The sequence below is a fragment of the Rhamphochromis longiceps genome, linkage group LG19 (genome assembly GCF_057381845.1).
Source record: "Rhamphochromis longiceps isolate RC_006_pf linkage group LG19, R_longiceps_female_GT1.1, whole genome shotgun sequence".
NCBI classification, from domain to species: Eukaryota; Metazoa; Chordata; class Actinopteri; order Cichliformes; family Cichlidae; genus Rhamphochromis; species Rhamphochromis longiceps.
The window spans coordinates 22,702,806-22,718,208 of record NC_140575.1 but is presented as its reverse complement, the minus strand read 5'-3'; the positions used below and the strand labels follow the sequence as shown (position 1 = coordinate 22,718,208).

At 40.2% G+C, this 15,403-nt stretch overlaps 2 protein-coding genes across 2 annotated transcripts; one reads left to right on the top strand and one right to left on the bottom strand.

The window, feature by feature from the left end:
- The first annotated feature begins 117 nt into the window (after positions 1-117).
- On the top strand, positions 118-3,589 carry ptgr2 (prostaglandin reductase 2). Its single transcript, XM_085392491.1, has 9 exons — positions 118-240; positions 327-408; positions 546-664; positions 839-1,030; positions 1,258-1,428; positions 1,567-1,776; positions 2,889-3,098; positions 3,222-3,261; positions 3,338-3,589. Exons 2-9 carry the CDS (start codon positions 372-374, stop codon positions 3,400-3,402), a joined length of 1,044 nt encoding a protein of 347 aa, XP_085248617.1. The 5' UTR covers positions 118-240; positions 327-371; the 3' UTR covers positions 3,403-3,589.
- Positions 3,590-4,859: 1,270 nt separating this feature from the next.
- On the bottom strand, positions 4,860-13,103 carry tmem62 (transmembrane protein 62). The gene is made up of 14 exons (XM_085392490.1): positions 12,939-13,103; positions 12,577-12,781; positions 12,170-12,281; positions 11,896-12,033; positions 11,427-11,472; positions 10,898-11,039; positions 10,552-10,676; positions 10,126-10,248; positions 9,872-10,027; positions 9,611-9,770; positions 9,148-9,346; positions 8,854-8,949; positions 8,502-8,620; positions 4,860-7,684 (listed from the first exon to the last, which is right to left on the bottom strand). The coding sequence occupies exons 1-14, from the start codon at positions 12,974-12,976 to the stop codon at positions 7,364-7,366; spliced, it is 1,980 nt and encodes a 659-aa protein (XP_085248616.1). The 5' UTR covers positions 12,977-13,103; the 3' UTR covers positions 4,860-7,363.
- Between the last annotated feature and the right edge of the window lie 2,300 nt (positions 13,104-15,403).

Below are 15,403 nucleotides of genomic sequence, written 5' to 3'. Positions count from 1 at the left end.
TTACTAGCAAATCTAAATGTAGACAAAACTTCTAAAAAACACAAAAAAAAAATCCACCAACCCTAAGCAGTCAGCCTCGCGGGATTTAAACGAACACGGACTTGAGCAGCACGGAATTCTCTCGCTCTTGTGGTCGTGACTTTCTTCGTGGTCTCTGTTGACATTCTGCTAGCCTGCAAACTGATAACAAGAAACCTGTTCGGTAATATAAGCCGTTGGATATCTTCACGTGTTGCTACGGTAAAATACTTTGTCCACGTTGTTTTCTCTAACACTGTAACCGAGCCCACCGCTCACAGAAACTTGACGTTTGCTGCCTGTTTTAGTCATTGCTACAAACTCAACCTCGGTGCTCGCGATATTTCAGCGAGATGCAGGTGCAAAGAGTCGTTCTTAACTCACGACCAGGTGTGTAACATTTTTACTCTCCTCTTTTATCGTGTTCTGCACCTTGAGTTTTTAAGTCTTTAATACAGTAACTGATACTGCACCATTACTGCAATCACGTGGCTAGTGTTTACTCAACCTTCTATTTTTGCATACAGGTAAAAACGGGGCGCCAGTTCCGGAAAATTTCCGCCTGGAGGAGATTACTTTAGCACCTGACCTGAAAGATGGGGAAGTTCTTGTTCGGACGCTTTATCTTTCAGTCGACCCTTACATGGTATTAACACAAACACATGACATTGATACAGCAACAGCAGGCATCAGTAATGACCTTTAGCATTTGCTGTCTGGAGTAATTAAACGTTGTAATTAAAATTAAAGACTACAGCACAGTAAAGTAACAACTTGTGTTTTGTTTTTTTAACTCCCACTAAAACTCTTTCCCTGTCAGCGATGTAGAATGAATGAGGACACCGGTGCTGATTACCTGACTCCATGGCAGATTTCCAAGTGTGTGGATGGTGGAGGTGTGGGACTGATTGATTCCAGCCGCTGCAATAATTTTGCTGCGGGAGATGTGGTCATTTCATTCAACTGGCCTTGGCAAACCCATGCTGTTATGACCGGAAGTGACTTACAGAAGGTCTCTGTTGCTGTGTGTCACCACTGTTTGGTGAACACGGTCATATTTCCTCTTGCAGACAGGAAGAGGAAACCTGTCTTAATGATATGTACATAAAAAATTACACTGTGTTCTGCAAATGTGAAGGAACTGATTCATACCCTGTGTTTGCAAAACACACTGACTAAAAGCAGCTTACCTGCTACAGTATGTATGCTGATGTCACTCAGGTTTTGGTCTCTTTGCAGGTTGATCCACAGCTGGTTGATGGACATTTGTCCTACTTTTTGGGTGCAGTTGGAATAACAGGTCTCACTGCCTTACTGGGTATCAGAGAGAAGGGTCACATAACCAAAAGAGCCAATCACACGATGGTAGTAAGCGGCGCAGCTGGTGCTTGTGGCTCCATAGCTGGACAGGTAAATGCAACAAGTACCAGATAGTTTAATGTCTACAAAATACACTAAACTATCTGAGATGTTGGAAAAATTACTTCCATAAAATTGTAGATCTATTGCTCTGCTTGTTTTTTTTGTTTTGTTTTGTTTTTTCCCCAGATTGGCAGGTTGGATGGATGTGTGAGAGTGGTGGGGATCTGTGGTTCTGATGAGAAGTGTAAAGCTATAGTGGAAGATTTAGGTTTCTCCACAGCCATCAACTATCACCTGGAAGATGTCCCGACAAGGCTTAAGGAGAGCTGTCCTGATGGCATTGATGTTTACTTTGACAACGTAGGGGGTGCCATTAGTGATGCTGTTATAGCACAGGTACTACATAATTTTCATCCGGATGGATGAACTACTTGATTAAATGTTCTTTGTTATGAACAGTTATGCCCAAAACTATTCATACCCTTGTTGAATTTTGGGGGGGGGGTTGTTTGTGTGGTTTGTTTATTTTGTTTTTTTGGACAGATCAAACAAAAAAAAATCCTTATGTAAGTCTCTCTTGAAAAGACATTTTAAACCTCAATGAGAATTTTATTTTTTATCTCTTATTTGCAACTATAGGGTTCTTAATCCAAATGAGCTTTTGCAAAGGCTAGGTGAGTTTTGTATGCCTGTAACTGAGGAGTGGTCTTCCTTGCCTGACCATAAAGACTCCCATCCCCCTTGTAAAATTTTCTCTGCAGTGTCTGTTTTGAGAACCATGAAAACTGGAGTTGCTGGTATTCTGCAGAATATCCTTGGTTTTGTTGTGTGGGTTACAGTTGGCCTGCTGTGAGCTGAGGTGTCCCCTTAGGTATTCTAACGGAGCCTTTTCCATTCTTGATGGTGTGGAATACATTGTTAACAATGCTCTTTTCTGGCATCAGGAACTTTGAGTCACTTGGATATGGTTTTGTAGCCTATGGCATTCTCACGCGCATTTAAAACACATGACCGGAGATCCACACCTAATTCTTTCTTCTTACATTCTGGCAGATGTCCTAGTACTGACCATGAACTGAGAGTGTTTATACCAATTCACTTCAATTTATAGCCCCCAGGAATGCTTTAGAAATCAACATGGCTTGGATTTGTTTAAAATTGTAGAGACATCTGGAAAATACTGAGTGTACTCAAATACTGCACAGTAAACAACAATTGGCTTAATAGTGAGGCAGGTATTAATCATTTTGGAAAGGGTTAAAAATGCATCTGGAAACTTCCATCACAACTATATTTTGCTGAATATCGGCAAAATATAACCAGCCAAGCTTTTATGTCGAAGAGACTCATAAAGGAATGAATTTTTCATAGGGGGATGAATCATTTTTGGGAAGTAAACGGTTTGTGCTGTAAAAGAATAGTGTTGGACGTGATGGCTGTAGGTGTAACAGTGAGTGTTTTGTGTGCTGTAAGCTCAACTTGACACATCGACTTGCACTCATCTCCAGATGAACAACGGCAGCCACATAATCCTGTGTGGTCAGATCTCACAGTATAACAAGGATGTGCCATATCCACCACCTCTGAGCGAGGAGACTCAGAAGAACCTGCAAAGTAAAAATATCACCCGGGAACGTTTTACGGTGCTAAACTATATGAGCAAAGCAGACGCTGCCCTGTGTGAGCTGAGCCAGTGGATTAAATCAGGTCGAATCAAGGTACAGAGGAAATGGTGATGCTGTGTGGTTCACTGTATGGTTCACTGTATAAGCACCTTTGCAAATTGCACACTTCATCTTTGTCTTTGTTTTCATCGCTTTAATCTTGCTTTCACTCTTCAGGTTCTGGAAACTGTGGTGAATGGTATAGAGAATATGGGAGGTATTTATGAATTTCAACATTTTTGTAATTGTATAAGTTGTTGTGGGCAGTTTCATTTTTTTTCCTTTTCTTGCAGATGCATTTTGCTCTATGATGAAAGGCGGAAACATTGGCAAGCAAATCATAAAAATATCCCACTGAAGAAAATCACCAGTGTTTCCAGTGGAGGCTGCGCTCTCACCACTCACCATGGGAAATTAACCTTACTGCTGCCTGTTATCTCTGCCATTAAGTTACTTAATGAGCTGCAGTCAAAATATTGCGCTGATTAACCGAGGCCAGCTAATTGCAACTGAATTATAAATAATAAAATCTAGCAATCGAACAAGTCTTCAGTTTTTAATAAGAGTTTGTTTAGTCTTTTGGAAATTGGTGCAGCAGTGAAAGAAATGTAGAGCAGTGTTGCAGTACTGATACATGATATTAACTTAAAAATCATAGTCTCTTAACGGTGCCGATGTGGGATAAAACCTGGAAATTCTCTGCTTTAGTATAGCAAAATTAGCAGGGCTTTTTCTGTTTTACTCAAAGTTACTGGGTACACTCAGGTCATAATGGGATGGGCATGATCAGTAGCTATACTTGGGTAGGCTAAATGAAGAACATATCCTCCATACCATTACACCACCATCACTAGCATTAACCACTGAACCATCTATACTTTCATGGTGTTCAGGCCAAAGTCTGACCCCCAAATGTTCTAGTAGAAGTTGAGATTTAACAGACCAGGTAACATTTTTCTAATCTGTTGTCCAGTTTTGGTCAGAAAATAAATTAATAACATTATTTGTTGATGCCATCAGTTTTAAGCCACCCCTCATTTCTTCATATTTTGCTAGGAAAGTGGGAAATAAGTGGTTTCCAATATAGTGTGTTTGAGATCAGTGTCATGCTGAAAAATGAAGCCGTTGCTATCAGATGCTTTCCAGGTGGTATTGCATGGTGGATCAAATTCTGACTCTTTATTTCTATGTTCGTAGTTGCATTAATTTTAACAAGATATCCAACAACACTGGTTGAAATGCAGCTTGAAACCATGATGGGGCTTTCACTGTGTTTTACTGATGGCTGTAGAGACACTGACCTTCTCACGAAATGATTATTTAAACCAAAAATGCCAAATATTACTTTATAACACCAATCACTGCACAGATTTTCACTTTGGTACTTGTGTAATTTGCATACATCAACCTTTTCTCAGTTTTCCTTCTTAAAGGATGGGATCTTTCAGCCCTTCCACCAAGACCGTTTCTGAAAATGGCCTTTCGCGTTTCACATAAATGAATGTTGTGAATGAATTGTGTTCTTCCAGCAGGTTGCTAGTAACAAAGTGTCTAAAGATGTGTTCAGCTCTAAGGAATGGACTGAGAATGAATAAAACCTTATAAAAACCTTCAGAAAGCCTAGAGAACTATTGCTCAAGCCCACTTTAAAAATGACAAAAACACATGTTGGACACAAAACATAAATAAGGGTTGGCTCAAGGGTTTTTTCCATTACTGCATACAGTATGTTTTTTAAATCTGTCTTTTTCACTGTTTTGCCTCCGTGTTCCCTTCTGTGTAACATCATTTGGAAATGAATGAATCTATACAAAGTTATTTACTATAATGAACATTTTTATTTCACAGCACTAGAAACCATTAATAAAATAAAATAGTGGTCGGCTCTAATTTCAGTTGTCACAAGAAAAATATGTGGCAGGTGTAAAATCCTCATCTATTCAATCATATGCTTCAGTGTTTGAACACATTACAATATACTCCTTGTAAGAGCTGAAATGGTTGTGGAGGCATTGTCAGTTTTTCTTGTGTAAAGTACAGAACAATCACATCCAGACTCATTATTAACCATAATCATTTAGTGGCATTAAACTAATAAACCCGTCTTTTAATAAAAACACAGTTCTGATGCTTTGTTCAAAAACAAAACAAAACAAAAAACATTCCCATGCATAATTTTAAAGTGAGAGTGAAATGCAGCACAGTCATGATTCATCCATATTCATTCAACACTGCCTCCTTGTGGACAGATTACACAGCTTGACTGAGGTACTGAGCATGATTAGAGAAGAAATCCCTAATAACAAAAGTCCATAATTTCTAAATATCCATCTGTTTCCTGTTTGTACACTTGGTGGTTCTCCTATACAAATGAAGACTTGTCTGTGCAGAAAGGGGTGGAAAAAGTAATTAAACCACTGTTATCAAGACGGCACATACTTTCATTTATTTAGTGTCTGGCAGCTGTTCTAGTATTAAACCATGAGGGTCAGATCCCCACAGTTCTTGCTGTGTATGGCTGAGGATAAAAAAAGAAAATAAAACACTTAATGTGTCTTTCAACACATTTCTGTACTTCAGATGAGTTCTTGTAGAATCCAGTCGACTGCTACTGTTGAGTAGAAAGGACTGAAAGACTTAGTTTACAGTTCCCACAGATTAGCAATCTGAGCAACATAGAGAAAACATGTTTTTACGCGCGCGCACACACACACACACACACACACACGCACGCCGATCAGTTCAGCGTTCCCCAATATTTTCACGGACCGGCCTTTAAGGTGTCGCGGATAAATACAACAAAATAAAACTAGTACTGGTACCAGAAAAAAAGAAGATTTATTCATAACACACGTGAAAAGACCCAGGAAAACCGAGTTAACGATAAAAACGATAACAAAAATAACGCTGAAAACCGATAAAAACCCTGAAAACCATACATTTCACACCTGAGCCTCAACCCTCGCGGCCCGGTACCAAACGACTCACGGACCGGTACCGGTCCGAGGCCCAGGGGTTGGGGACCACTGAGTTAGATCGACTTCAAACACCAGGAATGCTCTAAAATCTTTTCAACCACACTCATCCTGACAATGAAGAATACTTTCCAGTGCAGATTTAAAACACCAGTGGGGAGAAATAAAAATCACACAATAGAATAAGAATGAATAAATTAAAAAAAAAAACAGCATAGCGCTGGCTCATCTCATTTCACCAAAGCTATTAAAACATTCATTTCGTTTTTTTTGTTTTTTAGCCACCACACATTTGGATTGTTTAATGCGGGTTTAGTTTACTGAGCTACTCTAGGAGTACAAAAACATTGTCCTGAAGTACTACTTGGACCAGCTTTTTGTTCAATTGCTCACATTCCTGAGAAACAAACAGCTGCTTTCTGTAGTCATGTTTAAAGGAACATGAAAAAAGTGGAGGCGGCTTCTCTGTGTTTTGGTAAAGACTGGCGTTAAAGTTTTGATATGAATATTCCAATGTGAACATTGAACAGTACTGGCAGTTGTTTAACTTGAAAACTAGCAGTCATAAACCTCTTGTACACACATCAGCTACAGTACTTGATTAATTTGTACTTCCCTTCATGTGATTATCTGTAATTGTGTGTAAAATTTACTTGAGAATACGATCGTCTAGGTTCCACTACTGGCGTGACCTTCACAAGATGTAAAAGGAAAAGGATATAGCATACAAAAGGTGGTTCAATCCTTTCTTATGCACCGAGTTGTTATCAGAAGGTAACCACAAGGATCATTTTGGCACATCCAGCCTTCGTTAGCGTATGAAAATGGGTTTAAAGAGAAAAGAAGAAAAGGAAAGGTGAAATCTTTCTTATTCATCCTTTGGCAGTGGTGAAGTGGCATTTTGGCCAAGGCAACACTTCCAAAAAGTGCTAAATCTCAAGTAAATGACTCAGCTTAAACCACAGGAGAATACAACTCTAATACAGTATACTGTCAACAGCAGCATACGTTGGACTAGTCTGTCACATAGCTCAGATTGGCTAATTTACCCTTTAGTATCAAAGGTATTTTTTGATTGGTTTTTTTACACTGTACACATTGCTATGAATATGGCCAGAAATGTGCTCGCCGGTGATTTACAACAACATGCATATTAAGTAAACAACACTATCTAGAAACAGGATAGTGAGTGATGTACTGTGAAGTGGCTTCGGATAGAGGAAAGAAAGAAAGGAAGGGGCTGCTTTGCAGGGAAAACTGAGGCTTGCGCCGTGGATAGAGACAGCAAAATATATCTGAGAGTCAGGCTTGAGGGGAAGCAGCGGCGGTACCGTGCAATTACTGTCAAGAGGGAGAGACGCTCTTGCTTGTGTCACGAATGAGAGAGGCGGGGCTTGTCCAGGCGCGGTAGACCAATAGCAGGCTGAGCCCTAACGCCCACGTGCGCACAGGAGACAGGAAAAAGGCCATGGGGCCATAGGTCTCCAGGAGGAAGTAGCAGGAATGGGCCTGCCAGGTGAGGAGGAGCAGCATGAATAGGTGAACAGCCAGAGTCCTCCAGCGGCAGCCCGGCCGCAGGAAGTGGGATCGGAAGGTGTTGCCACGGCAACGGTGGTGGAGGCTCCAGCAGAGATAAGAAGTGAGGGGCATGTTGAAGAAGAGGAGCTGGCAGAGAGGAAAGGAGTTTAGTTGATGCGAACAGAACATGCATTTATAAATGAAGCAGTACCCACAGGTTATATCATAGCTTCTAGCTTTAGAGAGGGAATGTTGTAATTCCCCCACACATCTGCATGCTTTGTCCTTCCTCTTTCTGGTTCATGAAGGGTGTAACAGATGAGTCTTTAGAGGAAATATGTTGCCACTCTACTAATTGTTTAAAAAGGACCTTATAGCTACCATTCTCTCTCTTCTCCCCAGCAGGCAAGTTTGTTTAAGCTTGACTTTGGGTTTAATTTTCTTTCTGCCACTTTCTGCCAGATTTTGCCACTGTATATTTACTTTCAGTTTAAATAAAGAATTTTCAGTTCTCTTTAACTCCATTATTTGCGACATTGCCCAATTATGTCTGACCTTTGATCCAGTTCGTGGCAATATGACCCAACCAGTGATTTTTTCCATCCTAAAGAGTTTGTTTTCAGGAATCATGATCATTATTATTATTATTATTAAGTACTTTAGGGGAACTTCTGAAATGCTCCCTTCATTTCCATGTCACTGATTTATTTTTCTACAGGTCCTGACCAAGCTTTCCACCTCTAAGGGTGCCACAGTGTTGACAAGCTGTTAGTTTTTCCTATCCAACAGTCAGTGCTGGGCAGGAAGTTCACAGTTCCTAAGAGTTGCTGAAAACAAAATTAATTTAAATGTAAAGCAAATATGTTCAGTAACAGTCTACAGCTGGACATATAACATGTATGCACAGAATCACAGAGAGGGTAATGTGTCCAAAACAAGGAGGGAAAAAATTCAATGTTCTTACTTGAACAACTCCAACCACATAGGTGAGACTGCCCTCTAGGAAATGTCCATCAATGAATACTCCAAAGGCAAAGCAGGCCCCACTGTGGCCATCAATCAGCTCTCCTATGAACCACGGGCCTGAAGGAAGAGAGGAATGGATTACAGCAACATAGGAGAGATTACTGGGTAATCTTGTAAAAACCAGATGTTATTTGTACATTGCTTTGTACAAACTTCAAATCTGGCAATCACAAACAACTCTATTGTTTATTACACATGACAGATACAGTGTAGAATGGCAGATAAAATAAAATTTTTGACAAAGAGGATGGAAAAAGTTAAATGGGAATAAGGCACAGCATTAAACTCACCTAAGGCCGTGCACAGGTTGAACAGTAGCAGAGAGTAGTAGAAAGTGTCTATTTTACTGACCAAGCGGAGTGACATACACACTTGAGAGGTCAATCCTGTAGACATAATGAAATACCAAACATCTATGATTGCGCACAGTGCAGAAAGACTTCTTATAGTGTGCATTTTAAAAGCTGACATTGACATCCTTATTGAGAACCCTGTCTGTGTCTCAAGTTCAGTGCGACTGAACCTGAACAGTCTGTTACATTATGATGGTGTATTTATCTGAAGGTTAGTCAGAGACAGCTCACCTCTGCCCGAGAGAATAGGCATAAACCTGAAGGCCATGAGAACACCGATATTCAGCAGCATCATGAATATAAAGGCCACACGACCCAGGACGTAGTGATCTGTGAGGAGGATGAAAGACTGCACGAAGCCGAAGGTAGGAGTCAGATCGCCCTCCAGAGTAAAGTGCTGCTCCCGCACTGATGACCGGCCTGCCGCGTCCTGACTCACATGCACATGTAGAAAGACAAGAAGTTCTTAGTTTTTAGAGAAAGGTAGGAGCATTTTTTTAAAAGTATGAGAGTACAACAAACCCCGAGCCACCAGTGGGTGTTTTCTAGCTACAATTCCCAGACAGCAAATCTAATACAGCTATTCATAATTCAACAAAGGAAAACAAATCTTCTTAATCTAATAAAAGACCCATGAAATATTCAAAAGTCTCAGAACACAATAAAGTGGAAGATAAATGAATGTTGCACCGACCTCCACTTTAACTCTGATTGTATGCAGTCCTGTGAGGTAAAGAGATGGATCCCATAGCAGAACATAAAGGGGGCCTCCAGCAGAGTGACCTTTCCCCAGTGGTTCCCCATCTACACTCACATGCACCGCAGTGATCGGGGCCTCTGAGAAGGCCAAGATCCTTCAGAAAAGGAAAGAAAATGAATTCTTAAATATTAGAAATTGAAATTCATTTCCACTGGAACATAAGAAAACAGAAAATTCAACGCATAGACAAAACACCTGATGTGCGTCGACCTTCGTATCCGACCCAGTGCCTCCACCCCTGGGTGCAGATATTGTGCATCCTTGGGGTTCGTGATGAGCACTGCAGGCCACTGCTCAAACCTCAGATCAGAGAAACTCAGCAGGTCATGGTCAAAGGCCAGAACTCTGTACCTGTAGAAAGATGTTAGAAAAATATGGTCGATAATACGACAGAAACAGAAATACAAGTAAGAAAATTACTGTTAGAAACACCTATTGAATATAAACACCTGCGATTGTCCATCCAGTCGCCCAGCTCCAGCTCCAGAGTGCCTTGGGGATGCCGGCTGTGCAGCACAGGCATGAGGCCACCCAGAGTGTGCAGATGGCCGCACAGATATGCAACTGCAGATCTTAACACAAAAACGTAGAAATTTTAGTTAGACTTGTTAAGTGTCTGCAAACAGAGGCAGTTGAAGATGTACGGTACTTTACTCCACAGCATGAATTTGAAACATGCAGCCAGTCAAAATGCTTCTTACTTTTGTTTTTTATCATTCTAAGACTGAGACACAATTTTAGCTTGCAGCCAAAAGGAGGAGGTTGCTGAATGTTTGCACCATGACGTGATGGAAAAAAGGTTTCATTTCCTCAGCTCACCCTTAAAATAAAAATAGGAAGAAAAAAAAAGATTCAAAATCGGGGATTGTTCTTGCCTCATCATGTCTCGTACTCCTGAAGAAGGAGAGACGATGGTGGAGGTGGTGTAATGGCCAAACCAGATCGACTGGTTGCTTTTCAGACTCTCAGCTCTGAACGTGTCCAGCAAGTCCATTTGAGTCTGTCAGATATGACAAAAAAACTTCATGTTTATGAAAACTGACAGCTAAGCAGATACTTTCGTTATTGCTACTCAGAAACTAAAACACTGTGCGTTTACCGTTTTCTTTCCTGTTTTCTTTACCGTTTGTTGGACCACATTTTCTAACAGAGGTCCTTCAAGAACTGGGCTCTTTCTAAAGATCTCAGAATTGTTCATGAAGAGATGTTGCACAAACTCACCTGGTTGAGAATACCAAAGAAATTGTACGGCCTCTTGGGGCCTGGAGTCAGGGTGGCATCCACACAGACAAAGGAGTAGTTGCCAAAGGGGGTCGTGTGAACGTAGTGGAAAGAGCCTACTTTCTGATTGGCTGAGTATTTCCTAGAATAAAAATTGAGAAACGTTACACATGAGCATCAAGCTACTGTACAGCATAAAACAGATTTTTTTAAAATAAATAAATAAATGCGATCTTTAAAGAATATCGGGAAGATTAAAGACCAGCCAGCGCTAACAGAAGCATCACCAATGTCACCTAAAACATGAAAAGAAAAAAAAGAAAAAATAGAAACAGCGTGTTCGTGTAGGTCCTGCTTCTATTTTTGTCGTCAGGATGTTCACATAGCTGAACTATTAATGGAAAACAAGTCTGCAACTATACTGGTTTAAGGGCGTCAAATGCCACAGCATACTCCAATCAGCTTTCTCTTGTTGCTGTGAAATGCAGTAAGGGGCTATCCTGGCCATTTACTGGTACTTTGTACTAACCTGTAATAATTGGTGGTGCTGTCCAGTGAAATAATGTTGAAAGCATCTGTGAGGAAAAATGAAATAACTGTGAGATTAAGCAGTGTACAAGCTGTATGGGAGTTGACCGATGAACTATTCTTGTACTGTATTGTAACAAAGAAAAATCTCCCTTTACTAAAGGACCCACAGATAAACATCCGGGAAACACATCAGCAGCTGTAATCAGCAGCAGAATAGTTGTCAGAGCCACTGCAGATCCAATGAACAGCTTTCCCTTTTTTTGACAGTTACAAATTCAGGGTGTCTTGTTTCACATCCAGTCACAGACAAAGGGAAGGGGAGGGGTAGAACCACTTCCTGTGGGATGCTCCATGGATTCTTCTGAAAATCTTAGCTGTACACTCGGCACACTGAAGATGTTTCAGCTGAATCAGTGAGCCTTGAGAAACCATAGTAATTTTTTTTTTAAAGTGCCATGGTTAATCACCGTGATTTCCGCGGATGTCAATCCACTTGGTGCGCTCCATTACACGTGACCTCTTTAGGATGTTGTGGTACGCCTGCCACTCCACCTCGTGCTGGAGGGATCCCACCTTACTCTCTGTTTTAGCATCAGTCAGATCCCCTGGGGTAAAGGAAAAAAGGAGGAAATCTCTGTAAGCAAACTGTCATCTGATGGCAATGCACGAACTTGAGCCACACCCAATCAGTCATATTATAATGCAAAGAATTTAACAGGAACTAGTTAGAGATCACTGTACCTGTTGCAAGCACAAGAGCTGGTTTGATCACCTCTATGGTGTCGGTGCAGAACTTTTCAAAGTCTGGGATGCGCCTTGGGTCATGAAATCGACTAATGTGAATATCGGACACCTTGAATTACACACACACACACACACAAATGGAGGTGAGGGGTAAAGGCAAATATTTTAAATGGGGCTCTGTGACATTTTCAGCTCTTGTGGTATAAAGGCTATAGAACAAGAGTCTGGCTCAGAGTTGCTGTGTTTCTGTGTTGAAACACCTTTTCACCCAACATCGGAGCACTTCTGTGGACACTGACCCCTTTCTGTCAATCATTCAGAGCTTAACCCTAACACAAAGTCAAACGCCTGTATTGTATACACACTAGATGTAGATAATCACTACAGACGGAATAATAGCCCACCTGTACAAACCAGAATATATTGTTCAAGTGTTCGCCGGGAAATGGTGGAGAACTCCCCTTAGATTCAGCTTCATCACCGACAGTCGGGTGCTGAACGCTCCGTTTAGGGTGCCAAGCCGTGTCATAGCTGTCCAGCACCCAGGAGGTGATGCACGCCAGGGCCAGTCCGAGGATAACCAGTGCACCAAACAGCTTCAGCATCCTCCTGTAGTGGCGAGAAAGGGGGGCTAGCTGCCGCTGTCTATCCCGGACAGAAAAAAAGCTAGCTACTGGTGGAAACAGCTAAGGGCACGAATCACACTAACATTAACTACAGATATAACAGACAACTGAGCTACATGGCTAAGAGCTAAGGCTCAGACCGTTTCTGTCGCTGCCATCGCGGCCACACGGGATGCATTGAAGTGCGTGGTTCATTCACAGCTCCGTTCAGCTGCCTTCGGAGGCGGAGGAGGTAGCACGGCAGGTTAGCCAGCAGCTAGCTTCCTGCCTACCAGCTACCAACACAGCTCTGACCGGGTGGAAGGGGGGACGTCACCAACAATGACGAGGCAGCGTTATGACAGACAGAGCTCCCACTCTGACATTGTTTTTCAGAGCTCGGTAATGCTAACACACCTGCCATCGCGAGGACTTTCGGGAACACCAAAGCAATTGTCAACTTCGGGTTTTTGTAATCATTTATTCTCCAAAACCATTTTTAAAAAAGGAAATAATTAAAGCTTTCGCACAGTTTTTAACTATGCCATTTGATATACGGAACTGCAAACGCTTGACAGGAACTGGCTGATATTTGAAAGATGAATAAATGAATAAATAGACAGATGAATAGATGAATACATTTATTTTAAAGATAGAAAAAAGGAAAGGACCCTTCACTTTATATTTTTTTCTGTCTTTTTCTGTGGGGCGGGATTTTGTAAAAAAAAAAAAAATCCAGCTCGAGCATCAAAGATACAATTTTTTTAAAGCATTTTTCAGTATTTATTTTCCACATCTTTGCTCAGATACACCCATTATATAATAATTCAGAATGTTACAAAGGCAATAGATCAAACCCTTGTGAGGTAATAAAACATTTCTGATCATTTTATCAATCGTGACATGGCAACAGGGTTTAAGTTAGAGTATCAGGGTTGCAAAAAATGACTCGCCTGAATGGATATATCCTTTTATTTGTAGATTATGACATATTTGCGACAAATAAATACTCGGGACCACAAAACTGTTGTTAATATAATAATATTTTGTATTTTTTTAATATGCATTTCTTATGTTAATGTTATATGATAGCAGGGTTGCAAATCAGCACTAGTATTAGTGTTTTATCAGAAAAAGATATTATCTGTGGAATTTAATGATCTGTGAAAGTCAAGGATGTATTTATGTAAATAAAAGGACAGAAACTCTGAAATGAGTTTGTCTTCTTTTGATAACATGGGCAATGGGTTTGCAGTTAGAGTGACACACTCAGTCTTCAGAAATCACTGGAAAAAGACAAAATACGTCAAAGAGGACTGACCTTTGGTCAACCCATGGTGCTAGCACATGACTCAACCATGTCACTTCTTCTTTGTCAGGTTGTCTCCCTGTTTTCGTCTCTTCCTCCTCCAGGCTAAATAGGTTTTGGTAACTGAGATGCATATATGTTGTGAATGGTTTCCTTTTAAAAAAAATATGCTGATAGTAAATGGTTTGATATTTCTAAATGAGATCTTCTCAGAGGTTCTCAAAGGCCATTTTGTATTTTTAAATAATGTTTTTCAAACCAACAATAGGTTTACGTTTTGTCTCAGGAATGGTGTATTTACACAGCAAATGCATACCTTAGTATTTATGAATTCATTATTTTCAAATTATGGCTGGGACAGAAAATGTCCTGCAATCGTATGTTGACCCAGATATCTGCAAATAGGAGGATACTTATGGCTGTGGCTGATGTTTATCTGATGTTCCACAGCACTTTTGTGCGGGCTAAATTCTCAAAAATAGTGTGACAAAGAGCTTAAAGGCTTTAAAAAATACTGAGAATTCTTTGATCCCCTGACAGAAAAGAGAGAATAAATAACAAAAATAAAATGAATGAGAGTACACATTAAAAGAAAGTAAGTCAAAGTAATCATTGGAATAAACCTAGTAAAACTGCTGTTCAGTTACAGTGCATTGCATGATGCCAATGACTAATCTCAAATGTAATTGAATCAAAGCTGTGCAAAACAGGAAATTATTAAGACTCGGTTTCCAAACAAATTAAACCTTCAGCTGTGCTGAATATACACTGTATAACAATTGTTCCACACCAATGCACCGTAGTGGTGCAGGGAAAATAGGGTGCACAGTGTGCACAGAGCGTGCTAGATAGAATCAAACAGAAATAACTGTATTGCAATCTTGCAGTTTTTTCTGCAGATGGAGCTATATTACAGTAATCTTGCATATCTTTTCACTGGATATTTTATTTTTATGCAGATAAAATGGGATAGTCTTTTTACAAACCACATTTTCTTAGGGTTGTATTTTTAGTATTTTCATTTTTAGTATGTTATTATTTTCATATGCAATATATATGTGTAAAAGTAAGGATTTAGAAACTGTGATGTAAATCTAACTCTACTGCAGTACTTTGCTGACATTAAATTTTCATTATTTATATGTGTTATGTCTGTGCCATGACTTCTGTATAACTTCATCAGTCTCTCCCATTGATGCAGATGAGTTTTGGCCCACTTTTTCTTTAAAATGTTGTCTCTGTTCATTGAGGTTTATAGGCCCTTGTTTATCTTTAGCTCTTTTAAGATCCACTAAAGCATTTAAATCAAGTTGAAGA

Bases quoted from the DNA above. Each gene is read 5' to 3' on its own strand.
- ptgr2 (XM_085392491.1), top strand. From the start codon at position 372: ATGCAGGTGCAAAGAGTCGTTCTTAACTCACGACCAG. The intron at 665-838 runs GTATTAACACAA...TTTCCCTGTCAG, and splicing joins TTTCAGTCGACCCTTACATG to CGATGTAGAATGAATGAGGA. The intron at 1,777-2,888 runs GTACTACATAAT...ACTCATCTCCAG, and splicing joins GTGATGCTGTTATAGCACAG to ATGAACAACGGCAGCCACAT.
- tmem62 (XM_085392490.1), bottom strand. From the start codon at position 12,976: ATGCATCCCGTGTGGCCGCGATGGCAGCGACAGAAACG. The intron at 12,782-12,938 runs GTCTGAGCCTTA...TCGCCACTACAG, and splicing joins CGATGGCAGCGACAGAAACG to GAGGATGCTGAAGCTGTTTG. The intron at 11,473-11,895 runs GTGATTAACCAT...TTTTCCTCACAG, and splicing joins TGACATCCGCGGAAATCACG to ATGCTTTCAACATTATTTCA.